Source organism: Watersipora subatra, chromosome 5 (genome assembly GCF_963576615.1).
Source record: "Watersipora subatra chromosome 5, tzWatSuba1.1, whole genome shotgun sequence".
NCBI lineage: Eukaryota > Metazoa > Bryozoa > Gymnolaemata > Cheilostomatida > Watersiporidae > Watersipora > Watersipora subatra.
Window position 1 is genome coordinate 60,328,957 of NC_088712.1, and position 13,117 is coordinate 60,342,073.

General features: G+C 36.9%; 1 protein-coding gene across 1 annotated transcript in view; it reads right to left on the reverse strand.

Annotated features, from left to right (window-relative positions):
• LOC137397545 (ATP-dependent RNA helicase DHX58-like) overlaps nt 1-13,117 on the reverse strand; it is a 35,508-nt gene that overhangs the window by 13,459 nt on the left and 8,932 nt on the right. The window contains exons 4-11 of the mRNA XM_068083838.1: nt 12,488-12,673; nt 11,923-12,017; nt 9,210-9,334; nt 7,590-7,731; nt 6,088-6,253; nt 4,239-4,331; nt 2,442-2,617; nt 83-203 (exon numbers count right to left, since the gene is read on the reverse strand). Coding sequence (XP_067939939.1) covers nt 83-203; nt 2,442-2,617; nt 4,239-4,331; nt 6,088-6,253; nt 7,590-7,731; nt 9,210-9,334; nt 11,923-12,017; nt 12,488-12,673 — 1,104 coding nt within the window. The remainder of the gene's footprint in view (nt 1-82; nt 204-2,441; nt 2,618-4,238; nt 4,332-6,087; nt 6,254-7,589; nt 7,732-9,209; nt 9,335-11,922; nt 12,018-12,487; nt 12,674-13,117) is intronic.

Sequence of the window (13,117 nt, forward strand, 5' to 3'; positions counted from 1 at the left end):
CATTATCAATTAATACATTATCAATAATGTATTTGGTGTAGAACAAGAGTTGCCTGTCCCCTATGACATCTTCTGAACTTACCTCTATATTTTTTTAAAAACTTGCAGTTTTGTAGATCATTTTTTTCCATTTCCTCCTCGAGGTATTCCATAGAGTTGCTGAGCCGAGCGAGGTTTGCCCACTGCAAGGCCTGGTGGTAGACCTGATCACATGACAAATCATCATATTCAGTAGGACAGTTTGGCATGTACATTTATAGGTCAGCATAATGCGCAAGCGCAAGAGAATATCACAAGATACCACTGGAAATGGCTAACACTCCGTTCAGCAGTGCACTGTGTACACTAGAAAACGTTAACCAAAATTGTACAGTAATTACAGTGTATCTTACAGCTGACTACAGACTGCCTAACAGATATATGAGTTGTTTTATTCACATTCAGAGCATGACTTTAGATTAATAAGCTATTAAAACCATGATTCAAAGCGTTCAAACACACATCTGTGTACAAAAAGTTTTACTGCTATATATGATAAAGCGTGATATGATGGAGCATTACTGATACAAGTTTTTTATGCTTGCACCGAAAGTTTCACTGAAATTAACTTCTATCGCTGATGCAAGCAAGGACAGCAAAATATTGAGTTGAAAAAATCAGTTGAATAAGTTCTCCCTAAATTGTTATAAGATTTTTGGAGTAATTATTTTGCTCAAATGTTAATATAGCCCAATATTTTTAACAGATAACATTACAGATTGGTGTTTACATAGCATTAACTAAAATACCAGATTTTATCAACATTACCAAGTCATGGAAATAAATAGAAAGATTTATGATCTTTGTAAAATGTTGACCAGAAACAGCTGCGACGCTATATAGATTATTATATTGCTTATCATATTCAAAAATTGCTCATCTTTTAAAATAAATTATCTAAAGATTCTACGCTCAAAATCCTTATTCATAAAAGTGAAGCCTATGTTAATAGGTTTTAAACAGATGGCTTCTGAGAATAGTAAATTTTTACAAACAATTTTTTACCATCCCATTTGTGTAAAGAAAGAAGCTTTTTTAGAGCAGTCCACAAAAAGTACACACAAGCCAATTGGCATAATTCTATAAAATTTAAAAGTTATTTAGTTTTAGAAATTTATAAAATTTAAAAGTTATTTAAGAAGTTTATAATTCTATATATAGAAATCTCACAGCTAGTCAGTTGTCTGGCAGTCTGTCCAGCTATAGCTGATTAGTATCTAGCTATGAAAGTCCGTATCACAGAAGATTTGATCTCGGAACCTCCTATTCACCAGGTGATAAACTAACCCACTAAGCTACGCGAGATGCAATGGAGTTATTGGGTGATATGAGTCATTATCTGGGTTAAAATGCGCATAGTGACTTTGCACTACCGTACGATGTCACTAAAGCTAATATAGATACTAGCTTTTTAAAATTAGCCATTGGTTATGTGCCAGGCTAATGGCAAGTGGCAGGCAACTACATTACCTGCCACTGTTTCTAAGCTGTATTTTAACACCCGCACAACGCCAGATATTCGGCTAGTCTTCAATATAAGAAGTATAATTACGGCACAGACTCTTTCAGTATTTGTGAAATCTGCCTCAAACTTGCATTTTATTTGCACGTATCTGTTAGAGAACCAAAACTAGTAATGTGGCAATAAAATACGGAAAATGCATTAGAATGGCAGCCAACAAAAGCACTTTGCATTTACGCATTAGCTATTCCTCTGCATCGTATATTATACATTGATTTTTTTGCCAAAAAATGACTTCCTCGTGTCACAGTTTCGAGCTTGCATCATGATTGTTTATGCCTCAGAAACTGGCTTTTTGTTCTTCTAACAGCAAAATTATCAGAAAAGGTGGCTGTAGTTTTTCGGGCAGATAATGCAGAAGGAAGGTCTCGAAACTTGACAGTCTTTGATCTTTAAAGAAAAACAGAGCAGGGGCAAACAGCGGCTGATCCAGTTGGGAAGCCTGGGAAGCCTAAGCAAATGGATGGCGCACAACTATCAGAAAAAGAGAGTAGAGGTATCGAAGTAAGCATTGTTGAAAATAACAAGGGATAGAAAGTGGTGGAAAGCCATGATCCTCATCTTCCTCACAAGACATGGTACTTAGAGAGAGAGAAAAAAACAATTTTAAACTCAAGTTCATGATAAAACATCTATCCGGCAAAACCATAACACCTTGATTACAAAAAACTAGCAGTATTAATAGATCTACTAGCAATCGACATTTCTTAGAAAGAGAGAACATCAACATCCTAACTGAAAGATGAGATAACATGTTATATGGATATAAATGGATGCGGTATTACAATGTTGTCAGTTAAGCTTTAATTACACCCATTTTCATCACTTTCCATTTCTGTCATTTCTTCAAACTAGCGTTTTACAATGAATAGACACATACTTGCAGGTGCTTCAGATGCTTTATGCATTCTCCAGGGTCAGATTGAGCAAACTTAGCAGCAGCTGTCAGACCACTGATGGCTTCTTTGATCGTCTGTACAAGAGACAGACTGAGCATATCTTTAGCCGGAGGTCTAAACTTGATTTTAACGCTTTTCCACGCCGGATCTCTCTCCACTAAACAGAAACACCACTATGTCAAAGGCATTATACTTGTGGCACAAGTAATGTATCATCTTTGCCAATGTATTATCTAAGATAGGCTATGTATGAATGAACCATTGACTATTATGTGCTGGTATTTGATGATGAGAATTCCATTTACCAGTAGATTATATTATTAGCTTGCACTCAATCTATTAATCGATTAGTTTTACCTCTACTTCTATAGATGTAAACTTCATAGATGATTATATGCGTTATTGAAGTGCATTCTATAGATGTTGGATTTAAACATTATAAAATGTAATTGTGGGTTCTCCAGCTGTAAACTCTATGATTGTTTATTCTGTGGATAAAGATTGCGGTTAACTTCTTTTATTATGCAGGTAATGAAAATATAGTGTGTGTAAGAAATGATCCATTTTCAGGCTATCTATGAGAAATTATAAATGATGTTGCCCTTAAACAAGAGCTAAACGCACAAAAGTGTGAGTTATGCCGTACTAATAATAATGTCTTATTAATGTGCAAGAGAAACTACTCCCAGATCTCCGAGTCAAGAAGTTCTCATTTAAATGTCAAAAAAAGTTGTATAGACAAGGAGGAGGCAGAAACAATAGCAAACAAAAAAAATGTGCCAAATCTGTGAATCAGTTCTGGTGAACCAAATAAATAGCTCATGAGAACTATGAAAACTGAAACCGTTATATGCTATATACAAAAAATATGCCAATATACAAACAAGATCTTGTACCAAAGCCTTTGCATGTAATACTGATCATTACCGTTGCAGTTTCTGACCACACACCACCATGGAACTTCGACTAAATTAACACCATGTTTTGAAATTCTGTGAACAGCTTTTTCATGCCTTTCATGTTCCTAATAGACTGAACTAATGCTGAACTGTTTTATTGTAGAAAATGCTTTCCCTAACCAGGAGTACAGAAAACATTTTAGTAAAAAAGAAAGTAGGTGTTAAAGAGGCTGGTGCTCAGGAACCAGATGGAATTTTGACACCGAATAATTTTAGTGACTTGGGAAAAAGGCACTGATCGCATGCATGTGAAGCTTGAACAGAATGGCAAAAAACCTGGAAACGAGGAGCCTGTTGTTCATCTGTGATAGTCAAGAAATGCTGCAGAAACGTTCCGCGCCATTTGGCAGGAAGTATGTGTAACATGATCAGATTACGACTAGATGATTAAACCAAGCTGAAACGAAACTGTCAAATAGCGAGCATTTATATTTGATAAGGGTTTTGTGGTAGAACCCGAAGTGTTTGTCATAAACTAGTGCTATGAGGCGTTTTATTTTGAGCCTTTTATTGGCCTTTCAATTCATGTGATAACGTCATGTGTCAAAACCATGTCGAGTTGAACACGTCAGCGAAATAAAAGGATTCCAACCTACAGCGTTTTCATGATGGCTGCGATTAGCTGTTCGTTTTTTTAGCTTTTAAGAGCTTGTAATCCCATTTCCACATATTGTGCACTTACAACACAGCAGAATAAGACATAGTGAACCTTTTGATACCAGATAACTGTAATGTGAATTTTGTTGCAAGTCAACCTTTAAGATACTTAAGATGTGATTTATAAGCTGCTCTGCACAAGTTAGAAAGTTATTTACTCACAATTCTCTTTAACATCCGAAATGATGTCTCTCATCACTTCTCGGAGATAATTGGAAAATGGATCTAATCTTACAGACTCCACATCTTCATTGCCTGCATAATAAAGGAGAATAGCCTCAATCTTTATCCATAGAGTAAACAGTCATAGAGTTTAATTACATTATCATGTGTAAATCACATCAAAATCCAGCATTTGTAGAATACATTTCAATAACTAGTATAAATATCTATAGAGTTAATATCTAAAGAAATAAATGTAAAACTAGTCAATTAAAGATGAATTTGTAAAACATTTGAGTAGTATTTATCAAAAAGTATCGGCATTTTTCTATCGTTTTTGATGTTTGAAGTAATTTGACAGCTAGAATGTTTTAAAATTAAAATCGACAAAACTTGATGAGTGGGTAAAAGCGGTTAAAACGCTTAGAAGAAAAGTACACACAAAATGATGGCAATAGTCGCTATCATTGCTATAGTTAATAGTCGCTATCATTGCTATAGTTAATAGTGGTTATCATTGCTATAGTTAATAGTCGCTATCATTGCTATAGTTAATATCAGTCTCTGCAACTCAACACGGCACCATATGAACATTTTAACTGTGATCAAGTTTTGTTCAACTTTTATTGATTTGAATCTTGAAGCATCCTGACAGTCAGATCACTTCAAACATCCTGTCAGTCAGATCACCTCAAACATCATGACAGTCAGATCACCTCAAACATCATGACAGTCAGATCACCTCAAACATCATGACAGTCAGATAACTTCAAACATTGAAAACAATCAGAAATGATGAAAAAATAATGAAACTCTTTGATAAAATCAACTAAAATAAGATTTAGTTGATTTTTAGTATTTATAGATTTTTTTTTATAGTTTTTTACTATTTTTAGATTCTTTAGTATTTTCATTTTTAATTGATTTAGTTGACTATAAAAATATTTAATGTTTTTTAACCCCGATCAGGTTTTTCAGATTTTAATCTTCAAACATCCTGTCAGTCAGATCACTTCAAACATTATGGCAGTCAGATCACTTCAAACATCATGGCAGTCAGATCACTTCAAACATCCTGGCAGTCAGATCACCTCAAACATCATGGCAGTCAGATCACTTCAAACATCATGACAGTCAGATCACTTCAAACATCATGACAGTCAGATCACTTCAAACATCCTTGCAGTCAGATCACTTCAAACATCCTGGCAGTCAGATCACCTCAAACATCCTGACAGTCAGATCACTTCAAACATCCTGGCAGTCAGATCACTTCAAACATCCTGGCAGTCAGATCACTTCAAACATCCTGGCAGTCAGATCACTTCAAACATCCTGGCAGTCAGATCACCTCAAACATCATGGCAGTCAGATCACTTCAAACATCATGACAGTCAGATCACTTCAAACATCATGACAGTCAGATCACTTCAAACATCCTTGCAGTCAGATCACTTCAAACATCCTGGCAGTCAGATCACTTCAAACATCATGACAGTCAGATCACTTCAAACATCATGACAGTCAGATCACTTCAAACATCCTGGCAGTCAGATCACTTCAAACATCATGGCAGTCAGATCACTTCAAACATCCTGACAGTCAGATCACTTCAAACATCCTGACAGTCAGACCACTTCAAACATCCTGGCAGTCAGATCACTTCAAACATCCTGGCAGTCAGATCACTTCAAACATCCAAAACAATACCAAATTATAAAAAAGTACCAATACTTTCTAAAAACGTCTACTAAAATTTTGTGTAAGTGCATCTTTTATGGATGGAGCGCAAGCTAATAACATCATCTACTGGTAAACGGAAATCCCGCCATAAAATACCATCACATACTAGCCATCGGTTCATCCATGACGCTGTTCAATTCATCTTTGTACTCGACTATTTCTGATGGCAAGGAGCCAAGGCTAAGCTTTGAGCATACATCCATAATGTAGTTTTGAGCTTCACCTCCAGTCTTAGCTCCTCCTATGCCAACCGTTGCAGTCATCCCTACCAACTAAAGGACCGCACTTGCTAAAGGAATCTCTTGAAAGATTAAATCTAAGAGATGTACCAGTTTGATGAGGGTAATAAAACTTTATTTATGGTAAAATTAACCAATGTCAAGTCTGTGGAGGCCTGGTACAATCGACTATTGTCAAGTCTGTGAAGGGCTGGTAAATTTGACCAATGTCAAGTCTGTGAAAGCGTGGTAAAATTGACCAATGTCAAGTCTGTGAAGGCCTGGTACAATTGAACATTGTCAAGTCTGTGAAGGCCTAGTACAATTGACCAATGTCAAGTCTGTGAAGGCCTGGTATAATTGACCAATGTCAAGTCTGTGAAGGCCTGATAAAATTGACCATTGTCAAGTCTGTGAAGGCCTAGTACAATTGACCAATGTCAAGTCTGTGAAGGCCTGATGAAATTGACCATTGTCAAGTCTGTGAAGGCCTAGTACAATTGATCAATGTCAAGTCTGTGAAGGCCTGATAAAATTGACCATTGTCAAGTCTGTGAAGCCCTAGTACAATTGACCAATGTCAAGTCTGTGAAGGCCTGATAAAATTGACCATTGTCAAGTCTGTGAAGGCCTAGTACAATTGACCAATGTCAAGTCGGTGAAGGCCTGATAAAATTGACCATTGTCAAGTCTGTGAAGGCCTAGTACAATTGACCAATGTCAAGTCTGTGAAGGCCTGATAAAATTGACCATTGTCAAGTCTGTGAAGGCCTAGTACAATTGACCAATGTCAAGTCTGTGAAGGCCTGAAAAAATTGACCATTGTCAAGTCTGTGAAGGCCTAGTACAATTGACCAATGTCAAGTCTGTGAAGGCCTGATAAAATTGACCATTGTCAAGTCTGTGAAGGCCTAGTACAATTGACCAATGTCAAGTCTGTGAAAGCCTGGTAAAATTGACTAATGTCAAGTCTGTGAAGGCCTGGTACAATTGACCATTGTCAAGCCTGTGAAGGCCTGGTAAAATTGACTAATGTGAAGTCTGTGAAGGCCTGATACAATTGACCATTGTCAAGTCTGTCAAGGCCTGGTAAAATTGACTAATGTCAAGTCTGTGAAGGCCTGGTAAAATTGACTAATGTCAAGTCTGTGAAGGCCTGGTAAAATTGACTAACGTCAAGTCTGTGAAGGCCTGGTAAAATTGACAATTGCCAAAGTTCAATACTTAAAAGTTTTATTTCAAAAATGGCAGTGGCTAAAATAGCCAGATTATACAAACTACAGCCAGTAAGAAAGAAACACTCTACAAGATGTGATGATCAGTAAAGTACAGGCACCTATACAGATAATCACCACCAGCAGTGCATTTCTTAGAACCATTTTTCTCAAACCTGTGGCAGTTTGCTTGCTCCATCAGGGTTTTCTGCTCTCTCCTTCATATACTCCTCCAATAGCTTGTTGTAGGGATCATTGCCTCTTGCGTTGTGGCATTCGTCAAATATTATCAAAGTAAAATCTCGCATGGTACTACGTCTACAACAAACATGCTGAGTAACTACGTTGACTTCACATCTGCTCGGTTAAACACTTTCCGGTGCAGACTTTCTGGCGCATGACTTTTGGCTCAGACCTTGTGACGCCAAACTTGTTAGCACCGCTATTATTTTTATACCAAAAACATTTTTATGCTTAGATACAGTAAATATTACGATGATAATAATAAGAAAACAAAAAACATTATTTTATTCATAAACTTCCGACATAATACCTTTTTTTATAATACCTAAAAAACAAACTGAAATTTTATCTCAGTTTTGTGTCCTTCACTCGTTCAGCATAGTATTTCATTTGGTGTTTTATTGCACAGTTAACATGAGCAGATTCGATTGATGCAGCTGATGATCCGTGGCCATGCTGGTTTAGTTCGTTAATCACTTCACCATTGTCAGTGTTGATTCATTATTTTCATAAATTTTAATGTTCACATTGTGAACATTTGATTGAAGGATCTCAAGAACTAAAAGTGTCAAAACGTTAATATAGCAATTACGTAAAAATTTCTCTTTCATTTCTATCTAAAAGTTGTTGAGCCGTAAATGACGACAAAAGATAGATTAATTCTAAACTTGTAATCTGCGCCAAAATGTTCTGCACCGGAACATCTGCGCCAAAAAGTCCTTTACCAACATTTGCTGAAGTCTTCTGACCATAAATGTAAAAGTGGAGTCTCCATTTCTCTAGAGCTCCGTAAAGGTACCAGGCAGTATTGCTAAACACTGAATAATGTTAGAGCATGCTATCTGGAGACCTCATTGAAGAAATCATTACCAATGTTGGAGTGCGAACAGTTAGGCAAAAGCAAAAATATCCATGTCTGGTAATCTAACTTCTGTCCAGCACAATTAGTGTCTTTGTTTACTACGCGTTGAGAAGTTTTGCAGGTATGAAAAAAATTAGGAGTTATGTTCTCAAACTTGGAAACCAGCTATCTCACCCTTTTATTATTTTGCTATTTCTTGTTTATTATTCCTTGACCTTTGTTGGCATGGTGAACGGAACAAATAACCACGCACAAAAAAGGGAAGTTGCAAACTTTGACAAACTTGAGAATTAAACAACGAATTACAAAATAGAGGAGGGTAGACCAACCACAACCGTAAGCTGTGGTTGGTCTACCCTCCTCTATCTTCTCTCTATGTAGTTGGTCTTCATCTGCCCTCCTCTATCTCCAAACCCACAACATTCAGATACCCAGGGAGACAGCATTTTTTTACTTACCAGTGTCAGGAAGTAAATACCTATAAAAAAGGCTTGACTAACAGTGAACACAATAGAGAATGAGCATTAGTACAATATCTGCTTCAGTAAAATACATGGTTGCTAAAAGGGATAATCAGAGAACAAAGAGCTCTACTACCAAATACGTACTTTGAATGTTAGAAATGTTACTAGAGCTAGCATAAGTTGAGTATCTTCCCAGTCATAGTTTATCAAAATAGTTACAAACTCACTCAAAGGCGTAGAAATAGTTGAGAATGATTTGTGGTGTGGCGACGATTACGGCATATTCTTTTTCCGTGAGGAGATTCTTGAGTGTCTCCATACTGTCCAAGTCGGCTCCACTCATCCTCCGACACTGCAACAAAATACACAGGTTTCTAAAGCAACCCTACCATTGAACTGACGAGGACTGGTGAAAAATATAGTGTAGCAAGTCAGGTACAGTTGCTGTAATCCAGATAGTTCTAGTAAATCAGCCTTCAAAAAGGAACTGCAACAATCACCATCACGATCAATAAAGTTATGGCAGTTAAATCATTACCAAATGGTAAGATGCTGCTTAGTGATGAACCGTTAACATTTTATGCTGAATGGTGAGCGGTTTGTGAGTTTCCTAGTGGTGAATGGTGTTTTCTGGTGTTCAATGGTGTTTCCTGGTGTTCAATGGTGTTTCCTGGAGTTCAATGGCATTTTCTGCTGTTCATTAGTGTTTTCTGGTGTTCAATGATGTTTGCTGATGTTCAAGGATGGTTCCTGGCGTTAAATGGTGTTTCCTGGTGTTCAATGGCGTTTTCTGCGGTACATTAGTGTTTTCTGGTGTTCAATGGTGTTTCCTGGTGTTCAATGGCATTTTCTGCTGTTCATTAGTGTTTTCTGGTGTTCAATAATGTTTGCTGATGTTCAAGGATGGTTCCTAGTGTTAAACAATGTTTCCTGGTGTTCAATGGTGTTGCCTAGAGTTCAATGGTGTTTTCCGGTGTTCAATGGTGTTTGCTGATGTTCAATGGTGTTTCCTGCTGTTCATTAGTTTTTTCTGATGTTCAATGGTGTTTGCTGATGTTCAAGGATGGTTCCTGGTGTTAATGATGTTTCCTGAGTTTTCAATGGGGTTTTCTTGCGTTAAATGGTGTTTTCTGCTGATCAATGGTGTTTTTAGGTGTTCTATGGTATTTCCTTGATCAGCTAACTAGCAACATCGTTTTATTCTAGCCATCGCAAGTGTAAACACCTGCTAGCAACATCATCCTTACAATAACAAAAAGACTTGCATAAGACTACATACATTTACAGAAATATATAATACATACATATACAGCTACATTTACGGGGAATGCAAACTTTTAAGACACAAACAGATCAACTTGTCACTGTCATGTAACCTGTGGCCTATTGTAATTGTTGAAGTTGTTATACATGTTAATGCTGCCAGATGTTTGCTAATTCCATTTCCTGTCTTTTTAACTCACCATTGTTTCCAAATAAACTGAAAAAACTCAAATCTATGAAGTCAAGTCTAACCTTCCCTACCATAGTAAAAAAGATATAAAACAATTTAGCAATTTGAAGCATATTTAGTAAATTACTTAAAGAATAGAGAAAGCATAATATTATTATGCTTTATTATTTATCTTGAGGTGTTGACTGATGTTCTAAAAAAAGAATCAAGGAGATTGACCAACCAGAAGCTGAGATATAGACAGCCAAACACAGGTCTGCCAAAAAACATAAGTGTTTTGGTAATCTTCTGTTTTGAAAAATCATGGCGAGGGGTTGTGGGCAAATGCCTTTACCACACAATGTTTGCTTGATTTTCCTGAGAAACCAGAGCTAGTCTGTAAATTCTTTACTATCGCGAGAAGCGTTTCACATCTCGTAGCCTAAAACAATCATTATACGTAATGACGATAAGGGTGCGCAACTCCGGCACATGACCAATAAGTCGATTTCATACGTCACAATTCTCGAGATTTTTGAAGGGTTTTCCTCTGATTCGTTATTAGGTAGACCTGTGTTTGGCTGGCTATATCTCAGCTTCTAGTGGGTCAATCTCCTTGATTCTTTTTTTAGAACATCAGTCAACACCTCAAGATAACTAATAAAGCATAATAATATTATGCTTTCTCTATTCTTTAAAACACTGGTAGGTTGGTTTACAAAGCTCCATCTGGCACCTCCACACCTGCTATAGATTGTGAGAGGAGACATGAGAACACAAGAAAAACATTTTCATGGTTGCCAAAACAAATGAAATCAGTTCATACACCAATAATACAAATGGCATCAGTTCAATAATACACCAATAATACAAATAGCCATCAGGTCATACACCCCCAAAAGAAATGGTATCAGGTCATACACCATCAAAACAAATAGCACCAGGTCGTAGACCCCCAAAAGAAATGGCATCATGCCATACACCACCAAAACAAATGGCATCACACCATAAGCCACCAAAAGAACTAGCATCAGTTCATGCACCAATAATCAAATGGTATCAGGTAATACATTCCAAAAACAAATGACATCAGGTCATACACCATCAACCGAGACAATGATAAAGGCGCAAACGCACTAGGCAATCTTATCGCGGGCGTCCAGTAATCGGTAACACGGGCTCGCAAACAGCCAATAACATTCTGTAAAAGAGTTTCTACCGAGTTGTTAATAAATGAATATAAGTAGATACGGCGCTTCCTAAACAATAAAAATGACACAAAAAATTCGCAGCCAGAGCAGTGCATTCTGGAGGAAAAAACAATAAATCGAAATGCACCGCCCGTGTGATAAAACTCTGATTGAGAAAGTCTAGTGTTATCGTTCAGCATCAACTCGCTGGGCGAGTTCCAGTGCAGATTGGCACTATGCAGCATGATATCACATTACAAATCGCCAAGTGTGTTTGCGACTTGAGAGTTTGATAAAATGTAAGCCTATAAAGCATACCTTATCTTTCCATTCATCCCCAATATACTGCTGAATTGCATCCAGCTGCTGCTCCACTAAGACTACTCGCGGCACAAGAAACAGGACCTTAACGGCTGAAAAAGGAAAAACAACTAAAATCAGCAAGAGTGTTATAATTGAAGCAATTCCTGTAACATGTGTTGAAAAATAAAACAAAATGAAAAACAATGTATTTTTCTATAATTGAAGCAGACCTGTGATATACATCTATGCCATAATATATTGAGTCATTTTAATAAAAAGACACGTGAAACTTGCAGAATTTAGTTCTCCATTTAGTAAAGCAATTCAATCTATCCAAACTATCATATTTTCACCAAACTAATTTTGGGTTAGCTGTGGTTTAAATTAGTCGTTAGTCGAGGTTGTAACTTCCCAAGCTAACATGCTAGTACTAATAGTAGTACTAGTACTACTATTAGTGCTAGCACTAGTACTAGTTGTACTACTAATAGTACTACTAGTACTGCTACTACTATTAGTAGTACTAGTACTACTACTAGTACCGCCTACTCTCAGTTTATCTACAACATGGAACACTAACATTCGCCTGAGCGTTGCTCAAGATGTCGGAGAACCAAGTTAGCTGCAACAGCCGTTTTGCCGGTACCAGTCGGCATTATTATGATGTCATTTTCTCCTTTTAGAATCTTCTGACTGATCTCCCTTTGATATCCTCGCAGCTGATACTTCTGGCCTCCAGATTGTTCAACCGCAAGTTTTTCTTTCACTGTGAAAAAGATGATAAAGATACCACTCAGAGAAGACTAGCGACAAGCCTGATCAAGTCTGACTTTTCTCATTATCAATCATATAGCCTGCAGACTTCCAATACAAATTGCTCCACTGCTTTCATGACAACAATACATGAACTCGTTCATTGAAAGCAATTGTCCTTTTCTTGAGATTCTGATCAGATGTGTGTTTGAGAGGCTGATTCTCAGAAACTTGAAAAACTTTGAAACCAAATAATTTTGCGTGAAGTTTAAACAAAATTGGCCAGAAAATGTGGAAACGCACAGTATTCACGCAGACACACGCAATGACAAAGTGAGATTAATTTAATCTATTAACCTAATGGAATCGAACAGAATACAAGTTATTATAAAGGTCATAATGTGTAGAATGCTTATAATTCATACAAAGAAGGTGCAAGACCACTCATAATATGAAC